General features: G+C 41.6%; 1 protein-coding gene across 1 annotated transcript in view; it reads left to right on the forward strand.

The window, feature by feature from the left end:
• The first annotated feature begins 10,842 nt into the window (after nt 1-10,842).
• B3GAT2 (beta-1,3-glucuronyltransferase 2) overlaps nt 10,843-16,113 on the forward strand; it is a 70,367-nt gene continuing 65,096 nt past the window's right edge. Inside the window, exon 1 of the mRNA XM_079146546.1 lies at nt 10,843-12,013. Within this exon, the coding sequence (XP_079002672.1) occupies nt 11,423-12,013 (591 nt within the window). The 5' untranslated portion in view covers nt 10,843-11,422. The remainder of the gene's footprint in view (nt 12,014-16,113) is intronic.

Below are 16,113 nucleotides of genomic sequence, written 5' to 3' on the forward strand. Positions count from 1 at the left end.
GAATTCCTATTTGTGCCTCTCCTGTGGGTATAAATCATGAAATCCTTAATTCAAAGCTCTGGATGAATGTCCTGTGGACATATTTAGATCCATGACTGTGACTGCATTCTATGTTTTTAATTTTCTGGTAGTTGGATTTTTAGTACAGTAAGGACTGGTAGTATAGTTCAGTGACAAACTGTGCACCTAGCACATGAGAGGACCTGGGATCCATCCCCAGCACTACAAAAAAAATTAATAATATAGTTGACCCTTCCCCCACTAGTTCTGCATCCATGAGGTTCGTCTGACCTTAGAACAAAAATACTTGAAAAAAAGAGGTATGTGTTCTGAATGTTACAGACTTTTTTCCTTGTCATAATTCTCTCAACAATATAGTATAACAATAATTTATATAGGATTCACATTGCATTGGGCATTATAAATTACATAGAGATTATCTAAAATATATGGGAGGATGTGCATGGGTTATATGCAAACACTATTCCATTGGAGGCACTAGTAGAAGTTCCAGAGTCCAAAGCCCCCAGAACCAGGATGTCTGATGACAGAAAAAGACAGATATGCTAGCTTAGGGATATCTTGCTTTACTGGGGCCCTCAATAGATTGAATGATATCAGCCCACATTGGTAAGAGCAGAACTTAACTTAGCCTACTGATTCAAATACTATTCTCTTCTGAATACACCCTCACAGACGCACTCAGGAATAATGTTTTAACAGCTATGTGGGCAGCCCTTAGCCCAGTCAAATTGGTAAATAAAATTACCCCTTCTCTCTTTAGTTTATCCCTCTCTGTACCATTACATATTCTCTCTCTCTCTCTCTCTCTCTCTCTCTCTCTCTCTCTCTCTCTTTCTCTTTCTCTCTCTCTCTCTACTATAAACCCTCCTCTTCTAAAATTTACATATCTCTATCCATAACTTTCCAAAATTAAGAAAAAGGAATAGTTTTTTTTAACTTGTGTCAGAAATGTAAGATTGTATATTGTCAAAGAGAACCAGAGCTGGACAATAAAGTAGTAAACACAGATTTTATTTAGAAACAATTTCAATGGGAGAAAAGTGACCTTCATATAGAATTGGGCTCAATTATGGACAAGTGAGTGTTTATAGTCAAGGAGCAAAGTGGAAAGTTGGTAGATGGAAAATGGCTAAGAGAAAACAATCAGGGTAGGGAGATGCTGGCTAAGCCAATTCAAGAGGATTCTTGCTGAAGGGAGACCAGGGCCATCAGATGTTGAGGGTGGAGGTAAAGAAACTGGATTATCAAAGGTGATCAGATATCAGGGGTGGGGTTTTTCACTTAACTGATTTATCAGGATTCTTGCTACAACTGGACTTGTCAGCCTTGAAGACAAGGCCCTAGAACGTGGTCTAGTCAAAAGAGAGCTCAGAGAAACCTGTCTGAAGTTCAGTCAAGGACAGAGTCTTTGTTAATTAACAAGTAGAACCCTCATAACAACCCTCTGAAGTAGGCAGAGCTGGCTGGTATTGTTTGCCTCTCCTAATCTATTTCTCTAACAATAGCAATAGGAATATTAGCTAACACACTTAGCACTTATCAAATGCAAGCCCTGTTTTGAAGAACTCTACATATATTAACAAAGAATACACTAAAAGAATTTTCGAATTTATGTTATTGGATATTTATTTTTCTCTCATCAATTTCCCTTGTTAAAAGAAAGAAAGAAAAAAAGGGGTGGGGGGATGGGAGGACCATTCCAGTGAATCCAGTGTGTGTGTCACATGATGTCGGTTACTCAAGGACCAGTAGACTCCCCTTTTCTCTCTCCAATTACCACAAGTCTGATGCAGGTAGCAACAAAGAGGAAACATGGAGTATCAATAAATTCTTAGGCTCAAAAGCGATTACCTTCTCTGAATATTGACTAACATTTTTATGGTGCTGTTCCTATTACAAATACAATTTCACTCACATATTATTGAAGTTAATCCTCATGAAACATTCCGCACTCCATCCTAGTTCTCACTGTTATGTGACAAAATGGGAGGGGCCAAAACTGTGACCCTGATCTTCTGATCCCGAATCCAGGCCTCCTTACCACTAATTTGTGCTTTTACATTTACAATAACCACTTGATTACTCTTTTTCTAAAAAATGAAAGCAATCAATCCTATTCTAATTTTCACTGATCTACTGCATGCCCAGACACCATAAGTGTACCTTCTACGATAATAATAATAACAACCAATTCTTACTGAACACTTACTGTATTATTGTTCTGAGAGTTTTATATCCACTAGTTCATCTAATCACAAGGAGTTTAAATATGAAACGACTTACATTTACAGATCAATTATCCTTTCAACTCTTTACAGTGTGGCAGACATTTATAGTAGAAAGAATGTGGGCTTTGGAATGAAAAAGAGAGAGAGAGAATTGAATTCACATTCTGACTCTTGTTATGTGAACTCAGAAAAGTTTTCACTTACCTACTTTGTAGTGTTGTTATATTAAAGCATGTTTAGTGCATCGAACAGAACCTAGCCCATTATAGTTCTTTATGGGATATTTTAGTTGTAAGAGCAACAAGAGATAGCAACTATGATCATATTCATTTAACAAGTGAGGAAAGAAGCTTAGATAGGCAACAGACCAGCATGTGGACAGGGGCATCTCCTGATTCCAAGGCAAGCTCTTCTCCCAAATGCCACTTCACCACTCAAGAGGTTGGTCTGGGTCTCAGTTAATTTCCAAACACTGTAGTAATTATGTTGGGCAGACAGTGTTCACAAACTTAGGTTTCTATGTTTTATTACTACCACCTTCTAAGTAACCAAGTGCTTCCAGATGCTACACAGTGACAGCAGGAGAACTGTGAGACGACCTATGTGCTGGAGATTATATTAGAATATGAACTTCATTTAGAATTCAGGGGCTTCCGTCATGGTCAGTTGACTCTTAGCAATAAGACAATAGTTTGGGAATGATGATCACGTTGACTTATAGCTTTCAATTCAATAGAATTCCAAAGCACTTTTCTTAAAAAATAATATACTCGATTTTGCACCCTTTATACCTTTTCTGCTTTAGAACCAAGCTTTCTTTACTGAACTCCTTTTCTGACTAAGTCTGTATGACTTAGTCAGACTAAATTCTTAAACTGAGGTTATAAACCAAGGAGAACAGGAATGAGGAATCCAATCCTCTCTTCACTTGTAGGAATTCATATTTCACTTAGACACCAAACCCACACCCAAGCCAAGTCATACTTAATTTGGCATTTAAAAAACTGAAACTAATCAAAGTTGGCATTTCAACTGTCTAAATTCAGGCTTATAAATGAATGTTATAAAAATAATAAAAACAAATTCAAGACAGTGGATTACTATCTTAGAGAAAATTGAACTTAAAACATTGACTGTGTTCATGTTCTGTTCTTTTAACTGTTATATTTTGCAATGGATTGCTCATATAACATGGGTTTACCCATAGGAACTAGATTTATGTTTTCTTAAATTTCTTGCAGTGCTGAAGATCAAACTTACTGCCTAGCCCATGCAAGGCAAGCACTATACCAATGAGCTACAACCCCAGCCCTTTTATTTTGAGATTGGAACTAGTGGTCCTCCTTTAGCTTCCTATGTAGCTGTGATTACAGGTATACACCACTGTCTAGTTTAGATTTACTTTTGAAACAGTAGATTGGAAAAATCTTGTGTGGGGGAGGGGTACTGGGGATTGAACCCAGGGATTCTACCATTGAGTTACACCCCTAGTCCTTTTTTAATTTTTATTTTTAAATAGGGTCTTCCTAAATTGCTCAGGCTGTCCTGGAACTTGCCAACTTCCTGCCTCAGCCTTGGAAGAGCCGGGTTTACAGGCCTGCACCACCATACCCAGCAATACTTTCTTCTTTAGGAAGATATTAGAGACCTTTTTAAAACCTGTCTATAGCATATGTGCAACTGGTCGTAATAAGAATCATATTGCTACTGAAAGTTGAATGCAACAGAATTGGAAAAAAAAATCAAAGTAAATTTTCTGTGGATTTTGGCAAGAGATCATCTAAACTTGTGCATTTTATATATGAAAAAAATGAGATCCTGATATATGATACTGGCCCAAGCTAGTCAGTGACTGGAACTTTATTTCACTTCTGTCTAGTACCCATTTCACAAATTCATAGTATTTGCTCCCAATTTTTTGGCCTCAACTTTGAAATATCTAAGAAAGGGCATCCCACCAAATCAACAACCATTTAGAAAGAAACTTTTTTTTTTCTTGGTATTGAGGATTGAACCCAGGGTCCTGTACATGCTAGGCAGTGCTCTACCACTAAGCTACATCCCCATCCCTTTTTAAATTCTTTGAGACAAGGTCTTCCTAAATTCCCCAAACTGGCCTGGAACTTGCCATCCTCCTGCCTCAGTCTCCTGAGTAAATTACAGGTTTGCATGACCACACCCAGAAGAAACATCTTCATTAAAATAAACAGTTTATTTTATTATTTAAATAAACACAATTTAAGAGGTAGACCCTGTCTTTGCAGAAGTTTATTTTTTAAAATTTGCCCCACCAGAAAAATCTTAATATAGAAACATTGTTAATTTAGAGATTATATTTTTGCAGTGCTATGAATTTAACACTGGGCCTCACACATGCTAGGCAAGAGCCCTACCACTGAACTACCTCCCCAGCCTAAAGGTTGTATTCTTGATCAAGACACGTTCTCAGTGAATCAGATAAATGTGAGGAAAAGCTATATTGACTTTAAACTTCTTCTGATAGTAAAATTATTTATTTGGTTGAGTGAATATAAATTCTATTTAATATGGTGATAGCAGTTTTGGTCTGACTGCAGAGACAGATGAGTCATGGCTACCAGTATGGTCCACTGTGGTCAGCACCTTCTTTCTGTTGGCATAGCTGGAGAAAGCCCCAGCTGGAACCACATTGGCTTTGAGAGCCATGTGGTGCAGTTACATAATTCAGCTAGTATTTATGGAGGATATACTGGGGCACGGAAGGTTATCTCATCATGGAAGACAATGTTCAATTACTAGCCTTCTCTGCATCCCTTTCCATCCAGCCTCTTGCCTGCCTAGATCTTAAAATACCACTTACCACCAATCACACTGGAGAGTCTTGATTTTAAATTCTACCCATTAATATTTTGCTTTGGACTATTTAGGGAGCTGATGCGGTCTCTACTTAGTGCTCTTCACCTATTCCTTCATTTTCACACACACACACACACACACACCCCTGTTTGTTTCCTACATCTTATTATCTATCAGATTGTAATTTAATGATCATCACCACTTCTACCTATACTAATTTTCTAAGGCTTCTGTAACAAAATATTTCAAATGAGGTGGCATAAAACAGGAGTTTGAGCCAGGTGCAGTGGCACACACCTGTTACCCAGCAGCTCAGGAGGCTGAGGTGAGGCAGGAGAATCCCAAGTTCACAGCCAGCCTCAATGATACCTTGTCTCAAAAGAAAAAAGAAAATGGTCTGGGGATGTGGCTCCGTGGTTAAGTGCCCCTGGGTTCAATCTCCAGAACCAAAAAAAAGAAAGAAAGAAAGAAAGAAAAATAAATTTGTTATCTCATAACACAGTCCCTGGAGGCTAGAAGTCTGAGACAAAGGTGTGTCAGCAGTGCCACCCTTATGACAAAGGCACTATGGAAGTGCCTGTCCCCTGGATTCTGGTACTTTATCAGAAATCTTTTTCATTCCTTGACTTGTGGCAGCATAACTGTAGTTTTCACGTGGCGTTCTTCCTATATGTGTGCCTCTGTGTTCAAACTTATATTTTCTATAAGGACATTAGTCATTGGATTTGAGGTCCACTCTACTCAAATGCAATCTTAACTACATCTGCAATGGCCTGATTTCCAAGTAAAGACATATTCTGAGACACTAGAGGTTAGGACTTTAACATAAATTTTGGAGGGATGTGTTTCAGCCTATAATACTAATATTTTGCTCAAATCACTTGAAGTTGTTTTTAAAATAAGGGCAGTAAGATTATCTTGGTAAGTGAATTCTATAGTACATAATAATCTATTTATATATTTTAACTTTTTATTATAAAAAATTTGAAACATGCAAAAATAAGCCTAATAATGTAAGAAACCAGTTTTTGTTCTGTAGTTTCAACAATTTTCAACTAGCCGAGAATCATGACACATGCCTGTACTCCCAATTCCTTGGGAGGCTGAGGCAAGAGAATTGTCAAATTTGAGGCCAGCCTTGACATCTTGGTGAGACCCTGTCTCAAAGAAAAAAATAAAAAAGGACTGAGGGTATAGCTCAGAGGCAGAGCACCCTTGGGTTCAAGCCCTAGTACTGAGGAAAAAAAAAAAAAAAGAAAGAAAAAGAAATTATCAACTCGTGGTTTGTTTCATTCCCTTCCTGTATTTTACCTATATAAACCACTTTACATTATTTAAAATACTTTCATCCACATTATTACTTTTGATTCTCATAACAATTGTGAAATGTAGGCTATGTAGTTTTACAGGAAATTCTATCTCTAACAAATTACTATTTGAATGTATATGTCAATTTTTATCATGAGGAGGAAGAAAAGAATGCCAATACTCCTTTATGCATGTTTTATTAAGGTTTTGAGCATCCCAATTGATTAGTAAAAGGAAAAGGAGGAACACTGACATGTTATAGCCTTAGCTGATTTTCAAACTGACTGGATTATTTTTTGACAAAATTATTAGAACAAATTACCCATTTGTGCTTTTCTAGAAAACTAGTTTCTTAATAACCTTGGCCCAAACCATCCTTATAAAAATGTGATTTTCTAAACAAACTACCTCTAACATTCACATTTTTCACTTAACAGCTACAAATGTCTAAAATTTGAAGAAGGATTCCAGTTTAGAACACTTCTAGGTCAAAAGTGATGTTTGTAGTGGGTTCAGATGTATGAAAATGAAGCAAATGAGCCATTTAATTTGTGGTTTGGATGTCATTTTTCTGACAGTTATCAATGGAATTGTCATGCATCTCTAGAATGTGGGGCTATAAGAATTATTTGACATCATTCTTTCGTATAATTGCATCTGATATTTTGACAGAATGTATTTATGTTCACATGCATGTGAGTATTATCAATATTTTCATGTTACATTATTACTTGAATATGAATTAGTTCTGATCCTCATCATGACCTCATTTGCATAATCACATTATCATAGCAATATTTGCACATACTTAATTGTGTGTAGATATTTTTTTCTTGATCTCTTTCCTGCTTGACCAAGAATGCCAAGGATGTTCCCAATGCTCACTTGAAAGATGATTTAGTCACACTAGCAAAACCCCAGGCTCAAATGTCAAATGGGATCACTTCAATACAGTGCAGGAAACACACTGCAATCTTTTTCCACAGAAGTTACAGTTGCATATTACTCATGAAGGCAACATGTAAATGTTTAGTAATTATACATGTTTTTCATCAACTCCCCAGATGGGATTTTTTTTATACCTTTGTTTATTTGAGAACAACAACCGAATAGTGAAATGCAATGGCTGATGCCAGCAATCTAAGGCTTCATTAGTGCGAACGAAGTAATGCTCACTTTGTTACGCAAATAATTACAGAGATTAAATGAAAATAAACAGTGAGAGGATGTGCAGAAGCTCTGAAGTTAGATAATTATTTTAATTACTCTAGTGACTTCCACCAACCTTCATTATCAGCCACAGATCAAATTTAAATTGTTTTATGGAAGAATATCATAAACTATGTGGAAAAGTACTATAGTTACCCAGTGATTATGCTTATAAAATTGACACTTTATTTAAGTTACCATTTTAAACAATTTGTTTCCACTCCAGCACCTAATACAATCACTACATATTTTGAAGTATAATAAAATTTTGCCTTTAGAATTGTTTTACCCTGGTTTCATGCTTCAAATGAGTATCCTTAGTAATACTTTTTGTATCTTTATATCTTTACTCCAATTTGATCATAGAGGATTTGGGGCCACAGTTTGAGTCATTGAATGTAAAACAATATGGCATATTCAATCATTTGAAATAAATATCACTTAGAATCATGTCATCTTTATTGCATACCCTGTATTTGGAGTAAGTTGATTTCTACTTTCTTATTCTCCTACACCGACTTGGGAAGACTAACAACCCACTAACAGGTGTATACACTATCTAAAGGCATTGCTGGTCTTGTTTAGTTTTTTTGTTTTGTTTTTATTCAGTACTAGTGATTGAACCCAGCAGTGCTCTACCATTGAGCTACACCCCCAGCCCTTTATTACTTTGAGACAGGGTCATGCTAACTTGCCAAGGCTAGCCTCAAACTTGCAATCCTCCTGCATCAGCCTCCCAAGTATTTGCCATTACAGGCCTGTACCGCTGTACCAAGCTATATTTCATTTTATAGTCATGTGTTAATTTTGATTATTGGAGAGCCCCTGGGTTAAGATATTCTTTGAGGAAGTGTTACCTGTATTTAATGACTGCCTCTGTGTAATGCCAGCTCTTCTGGAAAATATTTTACCTAACTTATTCCAACTATCCTTACACGATTCCCACGGAGTATGTATTATTGCCCCCATTTTCCAGATGAGGAGATGGAAGATTTGAGAGTTTCATTCACTTTTCAGAGTTACATAAGTAGAAAGGACTCAACTGAGAATCAAATCCAGGTCTATCTGATTCCATATACCTTGATGTCTTCCAGCAAAGAATGAATGAAGCAAACCTGGATTCAAATGTTGACTAAAGATAATAGGATAAAAGGAACCATAGTCCCTGATGAGTGCACTGGTTAAGTGTTGTGTTGCATGACATCAGTGAATATTTTGCACTAGCTAAAATCTTAAATTCCAAATTTGTGTGGTTTTCAAAGTGCTTTGCCTCTGGATCCTGGAGAACACACAATTAGGAAATAGGTTTCATGGTAATGGGATTGAGATTCCCACTACCAAAGGTTAGTGATGTGTTTTTATACAATTCAGTAACCACTTGAGCTTCACTCCAGCTAATACAGGCATTTCTCTTCAACCAAGTTTTAAAACTCCAACAGAAAGGAGATTTCAGGAACCTTTGGGGAAAAGGGAGTTGGTCTGACCTCTGTCCTACCTCCCAGCGTTTACAGAAAGCTGGTACTGTCTTTCCTCCGCCCTTCCTCCCCCTAAGACGCTGGCACACCAAAGCCAGACCAGGACACGTTTTTTCCCCTGAGTTTGCATTACATTCAGAGATGCTTTAGGCTATTCCAGAATATGAGTAGGAATCAAATACAGTCCTTGTTTCCGATGTTTAGGATGTACTAATCTGCAGAAAAACTTAGTCGTGGGAGAGTAGGGAAGTTGGGACAGAAGACTAACCCTGCGTGTTAGGGGCGGGAAGTGTTAGTCTGAGATTTCACTCTCAGGTGTCAGATGCGCAACGCCTGATAACCCGCAGGAGAGGCAATGGTAGAAAAGCGGCAGAAAGGCAACAGGGAGTCAACTGCCTCAGAGCTCTGCTTAGCGCCCTGAGAATGCGCAGTTGGAAGGATTTATTTGTGAACCAGAGAAAGGCAGATAACCGAGGGAAGATGGGTTCAGAAATTATTTATCTGGGGCAGAGCCGGAATGGGGGAGCTTTCCTGCTGCTTTGCAAGCACCTCCCTGGGACGTGCCTAGAAGCATGGCCCTTTTCTTTCTTCCGCGTACGTTACAGCCAGCCGGGGAGGGATTCAGGTAGCAGGTCCGCTAGATAGAAAAAGTCCAAGCAAGCGCCAGCGGTTTGCTCGGTGTCTTCCGGACACTGCCATGGATCTACATGTCACCGTACGCTCAGATATTGATGGCACAGTGTTTATATCTAGGAAGGCCACCCCCCGCCGCCCAGGGCCAGGCTGTGTCAAGAGGCCCGGCAGTGAGGAAGCCATGGGCTGTAATCAGGAGACCCACGTTCTATTTCCACTTGGTTATTTGTGACTAACCTCGAAGGAATTCCTTTAATTCCCGGGCCTGAGCTCCCTCATCCAGAAAATGAAGGTTATTCTACTTCCCAGGCCTTCTTGAAAGAATTATTGGGAGGGTCAATCGTAAATATTCCGGTGACAGCGAACTGTTTGGGGCTATGGCTCCAAATTATTGGGGAACAATTAGTTAAACCTACTCAGCAGGAGTTTTATGAATCTTCCTCCCCTCACCCCGCCCACCACCACCAATCCTCAAAGATCCAACTGCGGTCAAAAAACCTTTCGGATTGATTGTTCTTATGGACTACCGCACATACCGAACACCTATGTGCGGCACCCCTCCAGCTCCGGGGGCTTCTACCGATTTCAGCCTTTTCGGTGAAAGCGGTTTCCCCCCCTCCACCCACCGTTCCGCACACTAATCCTGCAGCAGTGGGGCCGGGAAAGAGATCCGCTTGTTCTCTCCCGCCTTTCTCCTACTCTTATTCCCCGGCCTAGGTCTCCCGAGTTTTCCGCACGTGAATGGATTTTCCCGCTGATCTCCAAAGACCTTGCAGTATTTCAGAAAGCTGAGAGCGAGCGGAGATCAGAGAACCAGCATCACCCGCTCCCTGAGAGGTCGTGCAGCCCCGCGGAGACCCTCCTCCTGCTCCCCTTTTGGCCGTGTAGCCGCCGCCTCCCTAGCTAGCTCTCGGGGTCGTCCGCATCAGACCCGGCAGAGAGCCGAAGGACCCCTCCCCACTTCCCTCTCGCAGCCCCTCTCCGCCAGTAGCAGCGCTGCTGTCTTCCCACAAGAGGACTGGGAGGACGCCGGAGTCTGCAGCGCCCCCGCCCCCTCGCTTTTTCTTTCTTTCCTTGCTTTGGGATCTTGCTGCCGGAGCCTGGAGAGGTTCTGAGAAGAAAAGAGCAAGGGACAGCTGCGGCGCGGGAACAGAGCTGGGGGCACTACACTCCAGGTGTCTCCTCGGGGTTCCAGCCGCCCCGGCCCGCAACCTGAGGAAGAAAATCCCCCTGCACCTGCCGCCCGCCCTCGAAGGGGTCCCGGAGAGCGTATCCGAAGCCCACAGCTGGAGCCCTTTTGCCCGCAGCGCCGTGGGACTACAGTAGCGAGGCGACCGGGTGCCGGCTCCAGGCTTCCACTCTTCGGAAAGAGCACAGTGGGGATCACCGCCTTCCCTCACTAGGCACAACTCGGGGCAGCAGCGCGCGGCTGGACCGAGTACCGCTTCCCGGCGACTCATCCAGAGTGAAGGGACAGCCCCTGCCCGCCCGCAGCTCTTGTAGTGCTAGCTTCCCCCGCACCTGCGCGGATCCCCCACGCCCAGGTGGGGAGCCCCTTGGCTCTCGGTCCCGGCAGCGCCCCTGGCCGGATGGAAAGCGCGCGGGTTGTATTTCCCTGAGTGCTGGCGCCAGTCGCCGTCCAAGCTGAGCACTGGGGTCCGCCGGCTTGTCCCCCTCTGGGGCGTCGGAGAGAACCGGAAAGTGCGCACCATGAAGTCCGTGCTGTTCAGTCGCTTCTTCATCCTCCTGCCCTGGATCCTAATTGTCATCATCATGCTCGACGTGGACACGCGCAGGCCTGCGCCCCCGCTCACTCCGCGCCCCTACTTCTCTCCCTACCCAGTGGGCCGCGGGGGCGTCCGACTCCCGCTCCGTAGGGGGAGCTCCGGACGCGTCGCGGAGAAGCGCAACGAGTCTCGGCCACAGCCACAGCCGCAGCCGTTGCTGCCCACCATCTATGCTATCACGCCCACCTACAGCCGCCCGGTGCAAAAAGCCGAGCTGACTCGCCTGGCCAACACGTTCCGCCAGGTGGCGCAGCTGCACTGGATCCTGGTGGAGGACGCGGCGGCGCGCAGCGAACTGGTGAGCCGCTTCCTGGCGCGGGCCGGGCTGCCCAACACGCACCTGCATGTGCCCACGCCGCGGCGCTATAAACGGCCAGGGTTGCCGCGCGCCACCGAGCAGCGCAACGCGGGCCTAGCCTGGCTGCGCCAGAGGCACCAACACCAGCGCGCGCAGCCGGGTGTGCTCTTCTTCGCCGACGACGACAACACCTACAGTCTGGAGCTCTTCCAGGAGGTAGTGGCCGGCCTGCCACACTGGAGGGCAAGGGCGGGAGGGGACTGGGTCCGGCTGGGCTGATGTTTTGCTTCCCCTCACTCTTTGGCTGCACTTTTGAGTTCTCAATTCTGCGTGCGCGCATTGGGAACTCAGCGTGGAGCAGCTCCACGCCAGCAGTTCGCAGCCATCGCTGACTTTGGGGTAGGGGGTGAAAGGACCTTGTGGCCCAGAGGGACAAAGTCTGCCCTGGGGCTTTGTTGTCCCAAGACTGGGCCACGGAAACAGCACAGGTAATTTGCAGGGTCCTGGCTCTGGCCAGCTTGAGGATGGAGCCCATACCAGGAGGTAGGCTTGGCGTATTCCAAGGTTTTTCAAAGCATACAGGTGTAAAGCTGAATCAGTCACATACGTAGGAAAGTGGAGATGGTAATTCGAAAGTCAGTGTAGAAGCAAATTTGTCTCATACAGTTCCCAGGTACAGAAATGGTTGTTAGTGAAACACTGACTTCTGTGAGGGTTCTTCCTCCATCTATTCCTCATATTCCACAAGTCTTGTTCTGCCTATGATATGAACCCCTTTTCTAGGAAGTCCTCTCTGGCAAATGAGTTGAGATTGTTCTACCCTGCAGTTATATCTTTTTGCAGCCCAAGACATCAACTGGCCTGACTGACGCCCTTTTCACGACCGACCTTTCTTTAAGGCCTCTGGCTTGGAGAATTGTACAGGCCCCCTTTGCACTGGGCCATTGCTTCCAGGCGCTCTTTGGGTTTGAGGGCAGCTGGGCTCCCCTACTGCTGAGAAGGTATACATACTCCTTGGAAGGTCACAAGCATGTATAAGCAACAGGCATAGAGTTCAAACAAGTGATGTTTAAGGCTGGTATTTTGTGGTGGACTTGTGTGTAGTCTGCAAAGGAGATTGAGTTGCGTCGCTTTATCAGTTTTCTTCTTCCCAGTACACAGTTACAGCTGAACAAAATCTTGATTTCTTTGATGTCCTGTGGGACTGTTACCTTCCTCCAGCTGAAATTCCTTAACATCTACTCCCCCAACACCCCCTCCCTGTGAGAGGAGACTACTGTGTGAGAAATACTGAATTGATAAAATAACCTGTATGTCTAGTAATTTAATACTCTAACTGCCCCGCCCCATTTTCATCCTAATCTCTATTTTGCTTTAACTTCTGGACAGAGTTACTCTGTACCTGCCACTTAGTTATTATGTGGCTTTCAAAAATCCATTTCTTAATTGCTGCCTTCATTTCTGTTTATCCTCACCTTCATAAATAAAAGGAGCAGTAATTGTTCTCCATTGTTGACATCTTTTCACTGCATGGCTTGTTTTCCATTGTTGCTCCAGAAAAATAAGCTTGGGAATGTATAGTCTTTATTATATCCTTGATTAGAAAGATGATTTGATGGCTTTAAAGTTAGGTTCTTATTTTAAGTTGGCTGTTTCTGTGCTCTTTGCCCCAAAAGAAGAGTGGTCTTAAGCAAAATAATGCCCATCACTATTAACATTTGAGGAGCTAGTTTGTGAAGGGGAAATGATTGCATTTATCCCAACTTTTAGTCTGTTGGCACGAGGTGTTGAATGAGTGGAAAAGTTGGCACATACCAGGCAGTGAAACATTTGAAACAGTCTTCCTTTGATGCTCACCATGCTGAAAGGAAGGCTTGTTGGTGGGGCATATTATGCAGGAGAAAAATCCAGTAGGATTTTTCCATCACTCCATGAGGGGATAAAAGAAAAAAAAAAAAAAAAGGGTAGAAAGAAAAGTTAGTTTTGGCAAAGAGGAAATTATAAAGAAAAGTCATGAAAAACTTTTAAGACACTAAAATTTTGTACAATTGGAAGTAATGGGATAATAAAATAAACGTACCTTAACATGTGCAACTATTTATGAAGAGTTGCCAACTATACATAACAAAACAATAAGTATAATATGCATGAAAAATATTAGAAACATATAAGAATTTAAGTTCTATATCTTCTGGAAATTTTTGCCCAGACAGTAATTTTATAACTTACGGTACCTTTCTGGACCATGACTTCCAACTCCCTTTCCCCAAGCTGTAATGTTTTTGGACATATTATGTCTCTGTTGTAAATACATGTTGAACATATAGTTTCCTTGTTACAACTTTTTCCCTTGCATGCAAGCACCATTGAACTTGAGTAGTAGAATGTATGCACCCTTAGTCTCATGCATTTTCCAGAATCTGAAGGGTTTTTTTTTTTGTTTTGTTTTTTCTTTAAACTGTTTCATTAATGGAATGGTCTACCATGCACCCATCTGAAATAGTGATTCTATGTGTACTATAGTATAAACACTATTTTCTCATAGAAAAGATAGGACCAGATAAAACCTTTGATAACTGCAGCTCCTTGGGGAAGGGAAAGATGCTGATCAGGGATGCTTTAGGACTGAGGCATATATCTCAGTCCTTTTTATTGTGCATACACACACAGATTAGTTTTTAAGTAATTCACAGGAAGGAAAGAATGTCCCAAGTCAGGCTTCATCTTTTATTCATAGTGCTTCTCATTTCCATGGTTGATGTTAGAACAGATAAGATAAAAGGAGGAAAATGAACCAGGTACAAATTAACTCACTAAGGATTGGCTGCAAATGAAGGAAAGTAAAGGATGAAAGGTCTCCAAATTAAATTAAAGACGCAACAGGCAATCTGTGTTCAATTATTCCTCCCTAGTAACTGGAATAGTGCTTTTTTTCTCCCATGAAGCTAATTTTCAGCCTCCCTTTTCAACCAAGCTCTGCTGCCAGGAAAGAAATATTTGCATTGAACTATCCTATGTTAACAGCCAAATCTATTTGCAAATGAAGTCAAGTGTGAGTTGTAGCCACAAAAACTGTCCATTGGAGAAGGAGGTGGTAGGGTTTTTTCAGATTTCAAATATCTCAACTAACTCTGGTCCTTCCTGTGGCATTGATAGGGTTTTGCACTAGGGATCACTGGTAATCCGGCCTGCCTGTGCATCCTATTGATCTAGCTCTCTGGAAAAGCTTATTTGTAAAGGATTTAAGCTGCTTTAATAAAAGCCACAACAACAAATAAATGTGACTTTAGCTGGTCATATTTTCAATAACAGTATTGATCAGATTTCTGTTCTCCACTGGAAAACCTTCAAAGCTTTCCTAAGTTTAAAGTGGATGCTTTTCAGGTGAAGTCAGTTTCACCTTTGGAAATCAATGGAAAGGTTAAAAAGCACTTTCCAAGCAAAGAAAAAATTTATCTTTAATGAGATGAGACTGGAAAACAAGCCAAGTTAATGAGACTGCATCTTGAAGATGTATCTGGAAAGCAGTGAACTAAAGAAGCCCCTTGTTTAGATTTCTTGTTGGGTGCTGTTATGTGGTTTGTATGCTAGGCAGATGAGGGAGTTGAGGTTTAATTCTGTCTTCTTTTCTGAAGTATTTGTTTTCCCCCTCTTGCATGCTGCTTGCTAGAGCCATAATCCAAAGGATATTAGAGTTTGCAATGCTTGACACTTCCTAAAATGGTAACTATTTCCTGAAAGAGTTGATAGTTACCCTTGATACAGTTACTTAGCTTAGGGTAATTATCTTTAAAAAAATATTTTTTAGATGTTGATAGACCTTTTATTTTATTTATTTGTATGTAGTGCTGAGAATCAAACCCAGTGTCTCACACATGCTAGGCAAGTGCTCTACCCCTGAGCCACAACCCCCAGCCCCAGTCATTGTCTTGTTAAAGTGAAGAAACCTGGAAGATTGTCTTAGGTTAACCTAAAAGATGAACTCAAATGTACCCATTCCATTTTATTTCTTCGTCTCTCAAAGCATATTAACAGTCATGCCATGGGTCTGGAATAGGAGAGTTTTGTAAAACTGTGTATATAAAACTACACCCAATTTTCTTAGGTTATAAATATTACATCTATAGATTTTCTTTGCTCTCTCTGGATGTATATTGCTTGAATTATGGTTCATTTTTGATAGTTTTCTTTGGAGACCAGCAGTTTTCATTTGGATTTTGATATTTTAATGGGCCAGAAATAACAATTTGGATTTAAAAGACATTCTCCATTCTGCCTCTTCCTGTTGTCTTTTTCCATCATTCTTCCCTCAACCT

The sequence above is a fragment of the Sciurus vulgaris genome (assembly GCF_902686455.1).
Source record: "Sciurus vulgaris genome assembly, chromosome: 7".
NCBI lineage: Eukaryota > Metazoa > Chordata > Mammalia > Rodentia > Sciuridae > Sciurus > Sciurus vulgaris.